Below are 12930 nucleotides of genomic sequence, written 5' to 3' on the forward strand. Positions count from 1 at the left end.
CTGTTTTGTGCAGTGAGGCATGCTGGAGGTGTGTGTTGCTGAGAACTGCCCTTGCCATTTCTCACAGGCAGGGGGTACCAAAAGCTTTTTCCAAATAGAAGGAATTCAGGGCACCAGCTTCGCCTGGCATCTGCGATTTTGAAACTGTGGAAATAATGTGTATTACAGAAGGATTTTGTTTTTATTTATACATTTATTAAAATTGTTAAATGTTCTATCTTCTAGCCACTTCAGAGCTATTTAACAACCCAGCCAATAGCATGGCCTGAGCACCATGAAAGAGAGCATCGCTTTACTTTAACTTACTGTGCCTTATAGAATCTTTACATTATTAATATCTTTTAGATGATTGGTCACTATATGAAATATTCTTTAATTTATAGACCAAAGCCAGCTGTATCATGAACAAAGCATCATTTTTTTTAATTCACATTTTTACGTGCATTTTGAATCAGCATTGCATGTGGAGGGCACAGGGATGGTTTGGGGAAGGTGGTTAATACATTTTTGTTCTGAAGTGTCGAATGGGTGCAGAATGGTGGGCCTGTCCTTCTGATTCAGTTTTATTTCTCAGTCCAATACATAACTTCATGTAAACATGGACTTTCCTAAAGCTGGCTAAGATTCTAGACCAAGCTTAGCCCCACATCACCTTACAAAGTTATGAATCAGGTAAATTAAACTGCTTGCAGGGACAGTAGAGCTCAGGAGAATCAAAGCTGAAGGCCTGTCTCATTCTGCTGACATTCTGCAGGGCTGGTGTGTGCGCAGAAAGCAGGAAAAGAAGCCCACAAACACCCCAAACCAAAACCTTTGCTTGAACATTTATTTTTTATTTTATGTGCATGGGTGTGTTATTCCTGTACGTATGTGTGCACCATGTGTACGCCTGGCTTCCTAGGAGGCCCTGAAGCTGGAGTTATAGACAGTTGTGAGCTACCATGCGGAAGCTGGGACTTGAACCTGGTTCCTCAGGAAGAGCAGCCAGGGATCTTAACTGTCGAGCCTTCTCTCCAGCCCTGAAGTTCTACCTCCTGATGGAAATGGCAAAACAATTGTGGTCATCTTTAATCCTCCTCTTTTATAGAGCAAAAATGTTACTATGATAGTTTAGATGCTTGTACTATTGACATCATGTTTAATTACAAAGAAGTCAGCCACCATTTCTCAAGTATTTTTTCTTTTTCCTCTTTTTCCCCTATCTGTAGCTTCTATCACAGGTGTACTCAACTCTCTTGGTTTTGTCCCACAGGCCACTGAGTCTCTGCTCATTATCGCCAGCCTCTTTGTTTACTGACATTTTTTCTCTACAGTAGACAATTTGCTCTTAATTCCATATGGTGTGTGGTTTTTTAAAAAGCCTTTTGTATTTTTAAGCCTTAGAATTCCCATTTGTGTTAAAAACAAACAAACAAACAAACAAACAAACAAACAAACTTTAAAGCTTTTACCACTGCTGTTTCTTGTCTGTTCATTCACTATGTCAACCTTTTCCTTTAAATTCTTGAGCACATTTACCATGGCCATTCTAATGTTCTTTCTTGCTATTTTCCACATCTCTAGATCTGTTTCTACTTTTCCATTTATCTGGATTTATAGTATTTTATGATGGAGTATTATTAGACATTTTGAATGTTATGATAATGGAGAGGTTGGTTTTTCTTTCTTTTTTAAAAAGAAGGCCAGCTTATACTCTCATAGGTAGCTAATTTACTGACTGATAACTTGATTCTACCAGGCTTATTTTTAGACCTTGTCTGGAGAAGTCTATGGTGTGGGCTGGAGTACTGTTTGGGGAGTCTGAGTTGAATGCACGAGGTGTGGTTGGAGAACTCTGTCCTTTTCGGCTGTTCAGAGCTCCTGGTTCTGTGAGAACGCCTGACCTATAGGATCCTGAAGAACTCTTCTATAAAGCTGTGCTCAGCCAGACCTCTCCAGCCTGTGCATGTGCAGCTAATGATTCCATAAGGCCCCACCCTCAGTACACTCCTTCCATGGCCTATTCTGTGAGTCACTTCACTGCAAATTGCCACTACCGGCCCAGTGAGTCCACCATGCCTCCTCTTTGCCCGTGGTTCACATAGAACATCAGCAAACAACAAGACAGTTATATGACTCCTTCTTTCCCTCTTGTGTTTCTCTTCTTGCTTGGACCACAGTCCAGTGTTGCCTGTTATCTATTTTCTGAAAGCAGGTGCTTTGTGTATTTGCTCAATTTCTATTTGCTCTGCAAGAATTAGTCTGGCACGCCATCACAGTGTGAAGTGAAAGTTTTTCTTCCTTTAATAGTAAAACGAGAGGTGTGTGTGTGTGTGTGTGTGTGTGTGTGTGTGTGTGTGTGTGTGTGTGTTTGTGTGTGGTTAAACTCAGGACCCACATTGATAACATGTATTCTAACACCAAATTATGCCATAGATTTTTATTTTCATTTTTAGATAGGGGATCACTAGCCTTGGCTTGTTTAGAGCTTGATATGTAGACCAGGATGGTTTCAAACTCACAGGTATCCCCCTGCCTCTTCCTTCTGAGTTCTGGGATTAAAGATGTGGCATCATGCCCTGCTAGAATATTTTAATAAATAAAACTTTCCTATTAGGAAAAACAACCAAATGAATTGTCATTCTCTGTGGTACTTAAATGACCATTCTGGATTATCCAATATGAACATTGGTTAGCCTGTGTCTTAGTTACTTTTCTGTTGCTGTGAAGAGAGATCATGACTAAGGCACCTTATAGAAGGAAGAATTTTTGGTGTTATAGTTTCAGAGTATAAGTCTATGACCATTATAGCAGAGAGCTGGGCGGCAGGTAGGCAAGCATACTGCTGAAGCAGTAGTTAAGAATTATTTTGGGTGCACAAGCAGGAAGCAGAGAACTAACTGAAATGGTGTGGGCCTACACCCAGTTACACACCTCCTCCAGCAAGGCCACACCTCTCAATCCTTCCCAAACAGTTCCACCAACTGGGGACCAAGTATTTAAATACAGAAGTCTATGGGAGCTATTCTCATTCTAACCACTACAACCAGCCACACCTATCAGGGCTGGGCTTGGCTGTTGCTCACTTCTCCTTTGGGTTCACCAGGGGCACCAGTAGCAGGTGTTGAGAGATACTTGGTGCTGGATGGGGAGGCAGAAATATGCAAGGAATATTCCATGAAGAGCTGGGATCAAAACAAATGGCTAAGAAGGTCCATGGCTTCATAACTAATTCAGAAACCACTTTTCTCTTAGTAAGATTCCCAACCAGCTGGTTCAGTTTGCTAGTCTTTTTCAAACCTTTCCTGCTGAAAATCTATTTCCTTCTTCTGATGCCTCTGATTATGTGTCCCATGCTTAGGATAGGCCTAGATGATTCTAGCCAGAAAATTACTGGCCCAGGCTAACTAATGTCAGTTTTCTTGCCTCAGTATAGACAAGACTTTATGACCCTAAGTGATACTGCCGTAGACTATTGGCTTAGATATACAACATATGGAATAGCATATAGAATAGAATATACAATTCCACAGCATAGAATTCATGCTTCCATTCTCATTGCTTAAGAATGGGATAATTAGTAGACAGGTATGTACCTCATACCTGTAACCTAGCACTGGGGAGGTAAGAGCAGGAAGATTATAAATTCAAAGCCAACCTGAACTGCTTAGACATTCCAGTTTGGTCTATGAGACCTTGACTCCAAAACAGACAGATGACAGACAGACAGATAGACACACACGCAGACAGACAAACAAACAAGAAGCAAGCAAAAAAAAAAAAAATTCAGGAGCACCTGACTCTCGCACCAGCCTCATGAGACTCTCTCGCTGACTCTTCTGTGAATCACCTCCAGAAAAAGTCACTAGTTCTGTTTTAGCCTGAAACATTTTTTAAAAAGCATCTGTTACCTGACTCATCGTGGACACTCTTCCAGAATGTAAAAGATTAAACGAAACTGTCTTTTACCCTAATGCTAGCAGGACAAGCATATTGTAGTACTCTGCTCTGTGTGCATTTGGGGTGGTCTACTTCAGCTGACATCTGCAGAGCCTGTGGCTGAGGGTGTGTGCATGGCCTGATGGTGCTGTCCTGACCTCAGATACTAAGGCACAATCAAGAGATGTTTGGAAGTGGGCTTCTGAAATTGATATAGCCTTTTATTTTCTTTACTGAGGACCAACCTTGTACGTGCCAGGCAAGTGATCTACCTGAGCTACATCTTCATCCCCTAGACAAGGCTGTACTTTGATTTTGTATTGTGGTTTAAATCTGAAGAAACAAAAGACTGCACGGAATGTGGTCAAAAGACCTCCCTCCCTCCCCATTCACTCACAAATGCCAGATGTGATTTAAGCCTTACCTGGTCTCCAGGTAACAGTGAGATTTTTCAAGGGCCACAGAGCAGTGGCTTTCAGTCCCCTGTGGAACCTGTGACATAGTGGCTGTATCCAACGGGGAGGTGAAGGTATATGGGCCTCCTAACCTTTGTTCAAGGCCAAAATGGTGGTCTTCATGATCCCCAGCCACAATCTCTGATCTCATTTTTGTTAGAAATAAGTTCAGGGTCACAAAGAGACCACCACCACTCCAGTTAGTGTCTCAACAAGGCAAAGCTTGACTTCTCATCAGAAGGGTGAACTACTCATGAAAACAGATCAGGGACACAGGGACAGGAAGTTGACTCAGGATTTTAGTCTAATGTAAGCGGTGACTGTGGCTTTTTCCCATTGGCTGGGATCTGACTTCACTGTGTTTCATGACTGGCTACTTTAAAAGAATTGTCACAGAGAAAATGAAGGCAAGTGGGAAGGAGCAGGACACTTAAGTCATTTATAAGTTCCAAGAATGAATGAATAAGGGTTCTCTCTCTCTCTCTCTCTCTCTGTCTCTCTCTCTGTCTCTCTCTCTCTCTCTGTCTCTCTCTCTCTCTCTCTCTCTCTCTCTCTCTCTCTCTCTCTGTGTGTGTGTGTGTGTGTGTGTGTGTGTAAGTAAGTGTAGAAAGGATGGTGTTGCTTAAAACATTTGCATTTGGGGTTTGCAAGGTGTGGTAAGAGGAAAATATTTACATAAAAGCCTTAAAAAACAGGAGAGATAGTAAGGTTTGAATTCCTTGTTGCAAACAAAAGTTTTCTAGCGGTTGACAGAAAAGACTAATGTTTACTGTTTCTTAAATTTGAACCTTGAAGGGCACTTTCCTTTTCACTATTTTATAGAGATGTAAAATCAGGTAGGCTGTATTAAAAATCAGGCATTTCCATCAGCCTGCCCTCAGGGATCTAGCAGAGCTTATGTAATCACTTGCTGCCAGATGTGCCGGGGGTGCCAGGTGTGCCAGGTGTGCCATGCATAAAAGGGGTGCCACCCCAGCTCCCTCTCTGTCAATTTCTCTCTCTCTTTCTCTCAATCTCTTCCTCTCTCCTCCCCTCTCCTTCCTTCCCCCTTTGCTCCCCTACTCTCTCTGTCTTGTTCATTCTCTCTCTCATTCCCTATCTGTTTGTCTGTCTGCCTGCCTGTCTCTATCTTACCATCATGTCCACACTCCAAGACAGCCTTTTGCTCCCTCTACTTCTCTAATAAACCTCTTAGACTAGATCTGTTTCCTGGCATCATTTCTTAGTGACACACCTGCCTTGGCATGGCCAGCCAAAGGTACCCACCTTCACAGCATTTATCCTATCAGACTGGCTACTAGGCAGCAATCTGCAAACCCTGTGGCCTCTGCTTCTTAGTGGCAAATGCATAGCCATTGGAAGGGCTGGAAAGACCTTGCCAGGCCTTGGGTAGCTATGAGCACACTGACAGAATCAAGCATCACAGAAGACAAAGGAAAATTTTGGGTAACTGAGTTGAGGGGTGTGTGTACATGTTTATATATGTGCTCCTATGTAGGGATCCCTGTATCAGCTTGTGTATATGTGTATACATAGGTGTGCATGCATGTGTGTAGTGAATGGATGGGCAACTGGCAGGGGGAGGAGTCAGGAGGTTAGGACTCTCTAGGGAGAAAACTGAAGTGATAACAGAAACTTTACAGATGCAGTTGCTAACAGTGTTGCTATAGTTACAAAAGGAGAAATGAGAAGAAGTGTTTTATTTGTTTGTTTGTTTTAAAGCTTTAGGGCTTTTAAAACAAAGTACTCATGAGATCTTGCTAGAATTTTAGCCATAGTGACACCTCCTTCTTTTCTGAACTCCTTTCCCCTTGACTGGGAACGGCTGTATGTGCACAGATGCCCCTCACTCTGGGCACACAAGTCATGGTCTGTATGGCACTAGATAGCTTTACTTCCCTCCTTAGTAAATATATGCAGATTGAGTGAACCGTCATCAACTCCTTCTTTCTGAATTTCATTGACATTGTTGGAAAAACTTGCAATTAGGAAAGAGTAAATAGTGTTCTGAGTGGTTAATAATTGTATAATTAAGACGATAACCTGATAAGTGGCAAACATCTTGAGTTTCAAAGACCTTTGACACCTCTACATCATCGCTGCATTATAAATACACATGATTTCAGCATACTGACTTATGTGTCTAAATGTTTTTGAGTGTAAAATGGGATTCATTATTCTTGCTTTCTCTAATAGGCCACGATGATCAAAAATTTCCATTAGTGTCAAAACTCTTTGTAAAGCTAAGTGTTATAAAGACTGGGGTTGTTAAGTATGTATTGTTTAAGATCTTATAGCTATAATAGAAAAGAATACACACATGTCTAAAGATCCTACAAAAGGCACACAGTATGCTAGAGTATATCTCAAGCTTTGTATTCATTGCTTTCTTTAGACACTGTGTGTGTGTTACATTTATGTGCTTATGCATATCTATGTGTGTGTGTAGGCCAGAGGCCAACGCTCAATGTCTTCCCCTGTCATTCTCTACCCTAATTTTTGAGACAGAGTCTCTCACTGGATCTGGATCTCACCTTATCCACAGACCATTTTCTCAGCCCCTCCTTAGATTTTTAAAGGTCATGACAGCTAATGATCATATTGATGATGGTACTACTATGACTAGCTTCTGTAGCCTTGTGTAATTTATAAAGGTCTCATGAGTTATTATAGTTTTGGTAATTGCTCATTAAGGGAGGGAAATATCTTTTTTTTTTTAAACATCATCTCCTTGTTAAAATGAAGAGTCAAACTGAGCTACAAAGTCATTTTAATTCAAGTGTATTTCACTAACCTTATGCCCAGTGTTCTGGAACACATACACTAATCCTTGGGAGACATTTGAGATGGAAACAGTGGGACTAGCAGATCTGGTACAGGGACCAGCGAGTGAAGCTCTGGGTCAGAGCTGGCAGAGTGACAAGCATGCATCAGGCTCTGAGTCCAGTTTCCAGTACTGCATAATCATATACACATACAAACACACAGACACAGAAACAGACACAAAACAAATAAATGCAACTTATAATTTTTTAATTAAATTTTTAAATTATAAATTTTTAAAAAATTATAAATTTTTAATTGAAAAAATTATCATTTTTCACTCTTTGGGGAACTTAAATGTTTAACCACGGGCGACATGACTGAGACCTTTGTGTTAGGACTGCACAAAACCATTGATCTTTTGTGACTTAAAGTCTGGGTTTGAACCTTGCTGATCTGACTTCCTTTGAACTTCACGGAGGTACATTTTTCTTTGGCTGCTTTTGAGTGTTCAGTTTCTCCTATGTAGTGTTAAGCTGACAAGCTACAGTTGCCCTGGTCTGCCTTCCTAGCAAAGGGTGTTCTGGGGGTGGGGCGTAAACAGGGGGTCTGCTTTCCTTTGGGAGGGAAGAGGGACCCTCATCTCTTCCTATTTTCCCACCACCTCAGTCTCATTTTCAGTTACTGGCCTTGCAATCCCTCCTGGGGTAATTTCCATGCTTGCTTTGTGTTGGACAGTCCCAACCACACACCTGACCTGTGGTGCCCTGACCCCCTGTAGCTGCCGACCACCGTGTGGCATATGCCCAACTGGGCTGGATGCCCTCCGAGGGACACCTTGCTGTTTTTGCTGTGCTGACAGTGTTTCCCTCCAAGCTCACACACACTCTCTGGGCAGCACTTTGATCAATCTTGAAATTCTAGCTACATTTCAAAGTCCTGAGCATCAAGGCCTTTGCTTCTGGTAGTTTGGAAGTCTACCATAGATGGTGGATGGAAAAGGGTCCTGTGTTGCTGTAATAAAATATCACAGATTGGGAAATTCCTAAAGAAAAAGAACTCTGTCATAGTTCTGGAGTCTGGGTGGTCCATTCGAAGATGGGGGGGGGGGGATAGTACTTTCAGGGTCTTCTTGCTCCAGAAGCCCATGGTGGGCAAAAAGAAGGCACAATGTATTGTCCATGCAAAAGTCAAAGAGAAAGGGCCTGGAGAAGAAGAGGCGCCACACACATCCTTTTATTAGGGACTTGTTCCTATGACAGCAGTATGACCCTTCATGAGGGCACAGCCCTCAGGGCCTGAGAACCTCTTAAAGGTCTCAACTTGGCTACCCTGAAGTTTTAGAGCAAACCACAGCACCACTTGATGCCTATGGATCCCCTGGCTCTTCCAGGCACTCTGTCATCCCAGGAGCTGAGCACTGTGTATCCTAGGTCTCCTTCTTCTACAGGAAGTCCCACCCACACCTTTGCTGTGGGGATTATCTAGGAGGCTAGCCTGGACCACAGACATTTTCTTTGAATCTGGTATTCTTGACTCTGAGCAGACCTTCCCTAGCTGTTTATAATAGTAAGAACTTAAGATGGACAGAGGAGGCCGAGAGAGAGAGAGAGAGAGAGACCCTTGATGAGGATAGGCAGATAAATATTTGGAATGGTACACTTGGTATAGCCAACTAACTTCATGGCACAGGCCTGTAGTGCAGCACTTGTGGGGTAGACGGAGGCAGGCGGTTTAATGTCATCCTGGGCCACATTCTAAGTTCCAGGTAGTCCCAGGGTACTGGAGACCCTGCCTCTGGCAGATGAATATGCAACTGTATTGAGTTCTGCCTTGTGGCCTGCTTTTCACTAAGACCTGACAGGTTCTGTGCCCTCTCTCCCCCTGCAGGCCGTTGGAGCGATCTAGTGAAGATGTGGACATAATTTTCACGCGGCTGAAAGGAGTTAAAGCTTTTGAGAAATTTCACCCAAACCTCCTTCGTCAGATTTGTTTATGCGGTTACTATGAGAACCTGGAAAAAGGAATCACACGTAAGGCCTGTGACTCTAGTGGTGTATACTTATGTGTGGCTTGTGTTCCTCCGAGGCTACCGTCAGGGGACAGATAGCATCCACAGAGTCTGGTGCCAGATATTTGGGTGTCCAAGTGGGCTGATGTCTCTCTCCCCTGTGTTTATTTTGCTTCTCAGTCTTTTGTCCACAGTGTAAAATTGTTACCCCACCCCTCACCCCCAACCTCAGGGCAGCAGCTCACTTTCCAGATGGGTCTGGAAGGACAGAATGACATACCCATTTAGCTGTGTCCTTAGAGATTCAAATAATTATCCTCTTTAAACCAGGAAAGAGATGAGTGCTGGGCTATTAACAAAGTTTTCTTGTCTAATGCTGTTCACTCTGTTTTGAACAGACCTCCGTTATAAATAGTATTTATTTTAGGCATGAATCAGGGGCAGCAAGAACAAAACGATGGGGCGAAAGCTGCCTTTTTAAAGTGCTTTTCTTTTCACTAAGAAAGCGGCGGCTCCCCATTTCTAGGTATATTTTATTCTGCAATAACAGAACACTTCCATCCAACTGCCTTGAATAACCAGTGACTCATTCAGGAGGAAAGAGACAAGAAACCAATTCCTGGTGTATGAAAGCCCGGAGGTGAGATAATTCATGGCTGGTGGTGAGGAGCCTGTGGTGCCCACAGCCTCCTCTGTGCACCTCAGGGCTTGGCTTGTGCCTCAGGCAGCTGCAGCCCGGGGAAGTACTCCGTGTCTACAGCAGAGGTCCTCCCTGAAGGACTCCCTCCTTGAAGGACTCCCTGAAGGACCTCCCTGTTCCCTCTCAGTTCCCCAGCAGACTTCCTGTGTTGTGTCACTGGCCAGAGTTGTACCCTATGGCTGAAGTCTAGCCCCTGGCTTGATTAGAACAATCTTCACCATGCCAGCGGGGCTAGGGCCGGAGCTTTTGGACCAGGCCTGAGAATAAGAGTGTGAACTTGTGTCAAGACTAGTCTGGTTGGGTGAGAGCACGTGCTTGTGTGCTCTGGGTGGGGAAGGGACAGTATCATTGTAGAGTAATTTGGGAAATTAACAACAAAAGTTACCTGTCATCCCCAGACCTAGAGATGACTAATAATATTTAGTATGTGCCTGTTGAAATGTTTTCCCAGGTTCACACACACACATGGTCATGTTTCTGGTTTGAAAAGTTTCTTCACACAGGGACAAGGTTAGGTGGCTCTTTGGAAGGTTAGGTTTCAAGCATCCACTTGGGACCACTCACAATCCATGTAATTCCAGCTCCTGGGGATCTGAGATTCTCTCCTGACCTCTGCAGGCATATGTGTGCATGCATGCACACACACAGTCACTCATACACACACACACACACACACACACACACACACACACACACACTCACACACACTCACACAGAGTGAGAGACACATATTCTTACTCCATCTCTGTCCTGGCATGGATGTCCATGGCTCTCCATAACACACCCACTGATCAGGCTCAGAGCATACCCTCACCTGTGGTCCCCAGAAGCTGTGTCTTAGGCATTATACACCAGCCCTGCCAGGCCCCTGCTCACCCTCTGAGCAGGACTTCGATTTTCAGCAAGCCATTTGCTTGATCTCTGAGTACAAACATTAAAAAAAAAAAATCAGGTCATTCCATGTGGTTCCTTAGCCAACAGGAGAGTTGGTTTGTAGAGATTTTGGAGCAAGAGTTTCAGAGAATGATTTTCTTTTTCTCTCCTTTTTTAAAAGAAAAGGTTTATTTTATTTGTATTCATGTGTGTGTGTGTGTGTACATATGTGTGTGTATCTGTGTGAATGTCTGCTACACGAGTGCCAGTGCCCACTGAGGTCAGAGGAGGGGGTCGCATCCCCTGGAGCAGGAGTTTCATGTTAGTTCTCCAACTATGGAGCTGGGAAATGGGCTCATCCTTTGGAAGGGCAGCAAGCGCTCTCAGCTGCTGAGCCTTCGCCCCAGCCCTACCGATGACGTAGCAAAGTCTACTATTAGCATAATACTGGAGCTAGTGTTTGTCCTGAAGATCTAAATGGTTTCTCTCTGAGATTACAAACTCAGAGACAATTTAGGTTCAGCAATGGTGTGGATCATGGCCACGTGCAGAGGATGCAGAAAACAAACACGAAAACTGAGGGCTCAGTCTTTATAATTTTTTTATAAACAAAGAAAAAGAAGCAATCCTTTGGTAGGTTTAAAAGGAAACGTGTTACTCTAGAAACGACATTAGATCCATTCATTTAATTAACTAACTTCCTGACTTAGTTTTGCTAACTATTGGGCTGGCCACAGATTCATGGTCCTCTCACCTCAGCCTGAGTGCTGGCACTGTGGGCCACCACGGTGGTTTTGATGTCGACCCCTGAAGTTGGGTGGCATAACGTAGCAAGTCCAATAAGCCTTTCTCCTGTTTAGAGTCATCGTTTTCCAAGAATCACAGCATAGTGAAGTGTATTTAGGATGAGGACCACAGGATGTTAGTGAATTATGACAGTCCATGTTTTGTGTGGTGCTGGCTCCCCCAGAACTCACTATGTAAACATAGTGGCCTCAGACTCACAGAGATCCACCTTGGAGTGATGACGTTGAGCCAATGGATCTTCCTGCAGTCAGGGTGATCAGTTATTACAGATCAGTGTCTGGAGGCATTCTATTGATGGGTATCTGCTTCCTAGAATGTTGAATCTATCGGATAAGCTTTGTGGGTGGATGGCTTTGAGGAAAGCCATGTTGTATTCTTGTTGGAATGGATCAAAGAAGGGTGAGAATAAGCCAAGCTTGCCATGGCCAGTGGGGATCTATCAGGTTGCAGTCATCAAACCTGTACACGGTGTGCTGACATCACTGTTTCTCTTTCAGTGTTTCGCCAAGGGGATATTGGAACCAACTGGTATGCTGTCCTGGCTGGGTCTTTGGATGTTAAAGTGTCTGAGACCAGCAGTCACCAGGTAATCTACCCTGTCATTAAAACAGAAATGTGCTGGGTGTGTAGGTCAGTGGTGAGATACTTGCCTAGCATGTGTGAGGCCCCAGGTTCAATCCTCAGTAACATATCACATGCAAAATCAAATCAAATAAAGCTAGGGCGTATCATTACTGTTGTCTTTAGTAAGATTTGTTTTTCCTGAGGATTTCATATATGAGTACTGTATTTACACCATTACCAGCCCTCTATCTCCTGCTCCACCTCCTTGTACCCTCCCAGCTCCTTCTCAAATTCATGACCTTGTCTACCACATTTTAGAGACATATTTTCAAACCTACTTCCCCCACAGTTAAGTGTCCATTGAATTCCTTAGTTTAGTCACGACAAACACACACTGAGAGTCTCGTGTGACATAAGCTTGGTGTGAAGGGTTGGAACAGTCAGGACAGGGATGAAATGGCTGCTGGGTCAGGAGCTGCCAGCCTCTTGGGAAGTGCAAACAGTGCCACTGCAGTGTGACAGACAGTTTTGTCACTGCTGTACGAGGTGTGAGCACCAGGAAGGGTGTCTCTTGTGTCTCTCTGGGAGTCTTCTCTACATTGCCTGGTGACTTTTCTTTGTATTAGAAGTTGTCCCCATCAGCCTCCTGGGAGCTGCAGAGATGCAGGGGAAAGTGGCTGACAGAGGTCCCTCAAACACAGCTCTCTCCACATCCGGGCATGGTGGCGCACGCCTTTAATTCCAGCACTTCGGAGGTAGAGCCAGGCAGATCTCTGAGTTCGAGGCCAGCCTGGTCTACAGAGTGAGTTCCAGGACAGCCAGGGCTACACCTTGTGTGG

The 12930-nt window shown here is 43.8% G+C and overlaps 1 protein-coding gene across 3 annotated transcripts in view; it reads left to right on the forward strand.

The window, feature by feature from the left end:
- Positions 1-12930, forward strand: part of Rapgef4 (Rap guanine nucleotide exchange factor (GEF) 4) — a 276260-nt gene that overhangs the window by 40792 nt on the left and 222538 nt on the right. For all 3 annotated transcript variants that reach the window (NM_001204165.1, NM_019688.2, NM_001204167.1), the window contains exons 2-3: positions 9027-9169; positions 12025-12113. In NM_001204165.1, coding sequence (NP_001191094.1) covers positions 9027-9169; positions 12025-12113 — 232 coding nt within the window. The remainder of the gene's footprint in view (positions 1-9026; positions 9170-12024; positions 12114-12930) is intronic.

This window comes from Mus musculus, chromosome 2 (genome assembly GCF_000001635.26).
Source record: "Mus musculus strain C57BL/6J chromosome 2, GRCm38.p6 C57BL/6J".
NCBI lineage: Eukaryota > Metazoa > Chordata > Mammalia > Rodentia > Muridae > Mus > Mus musculus.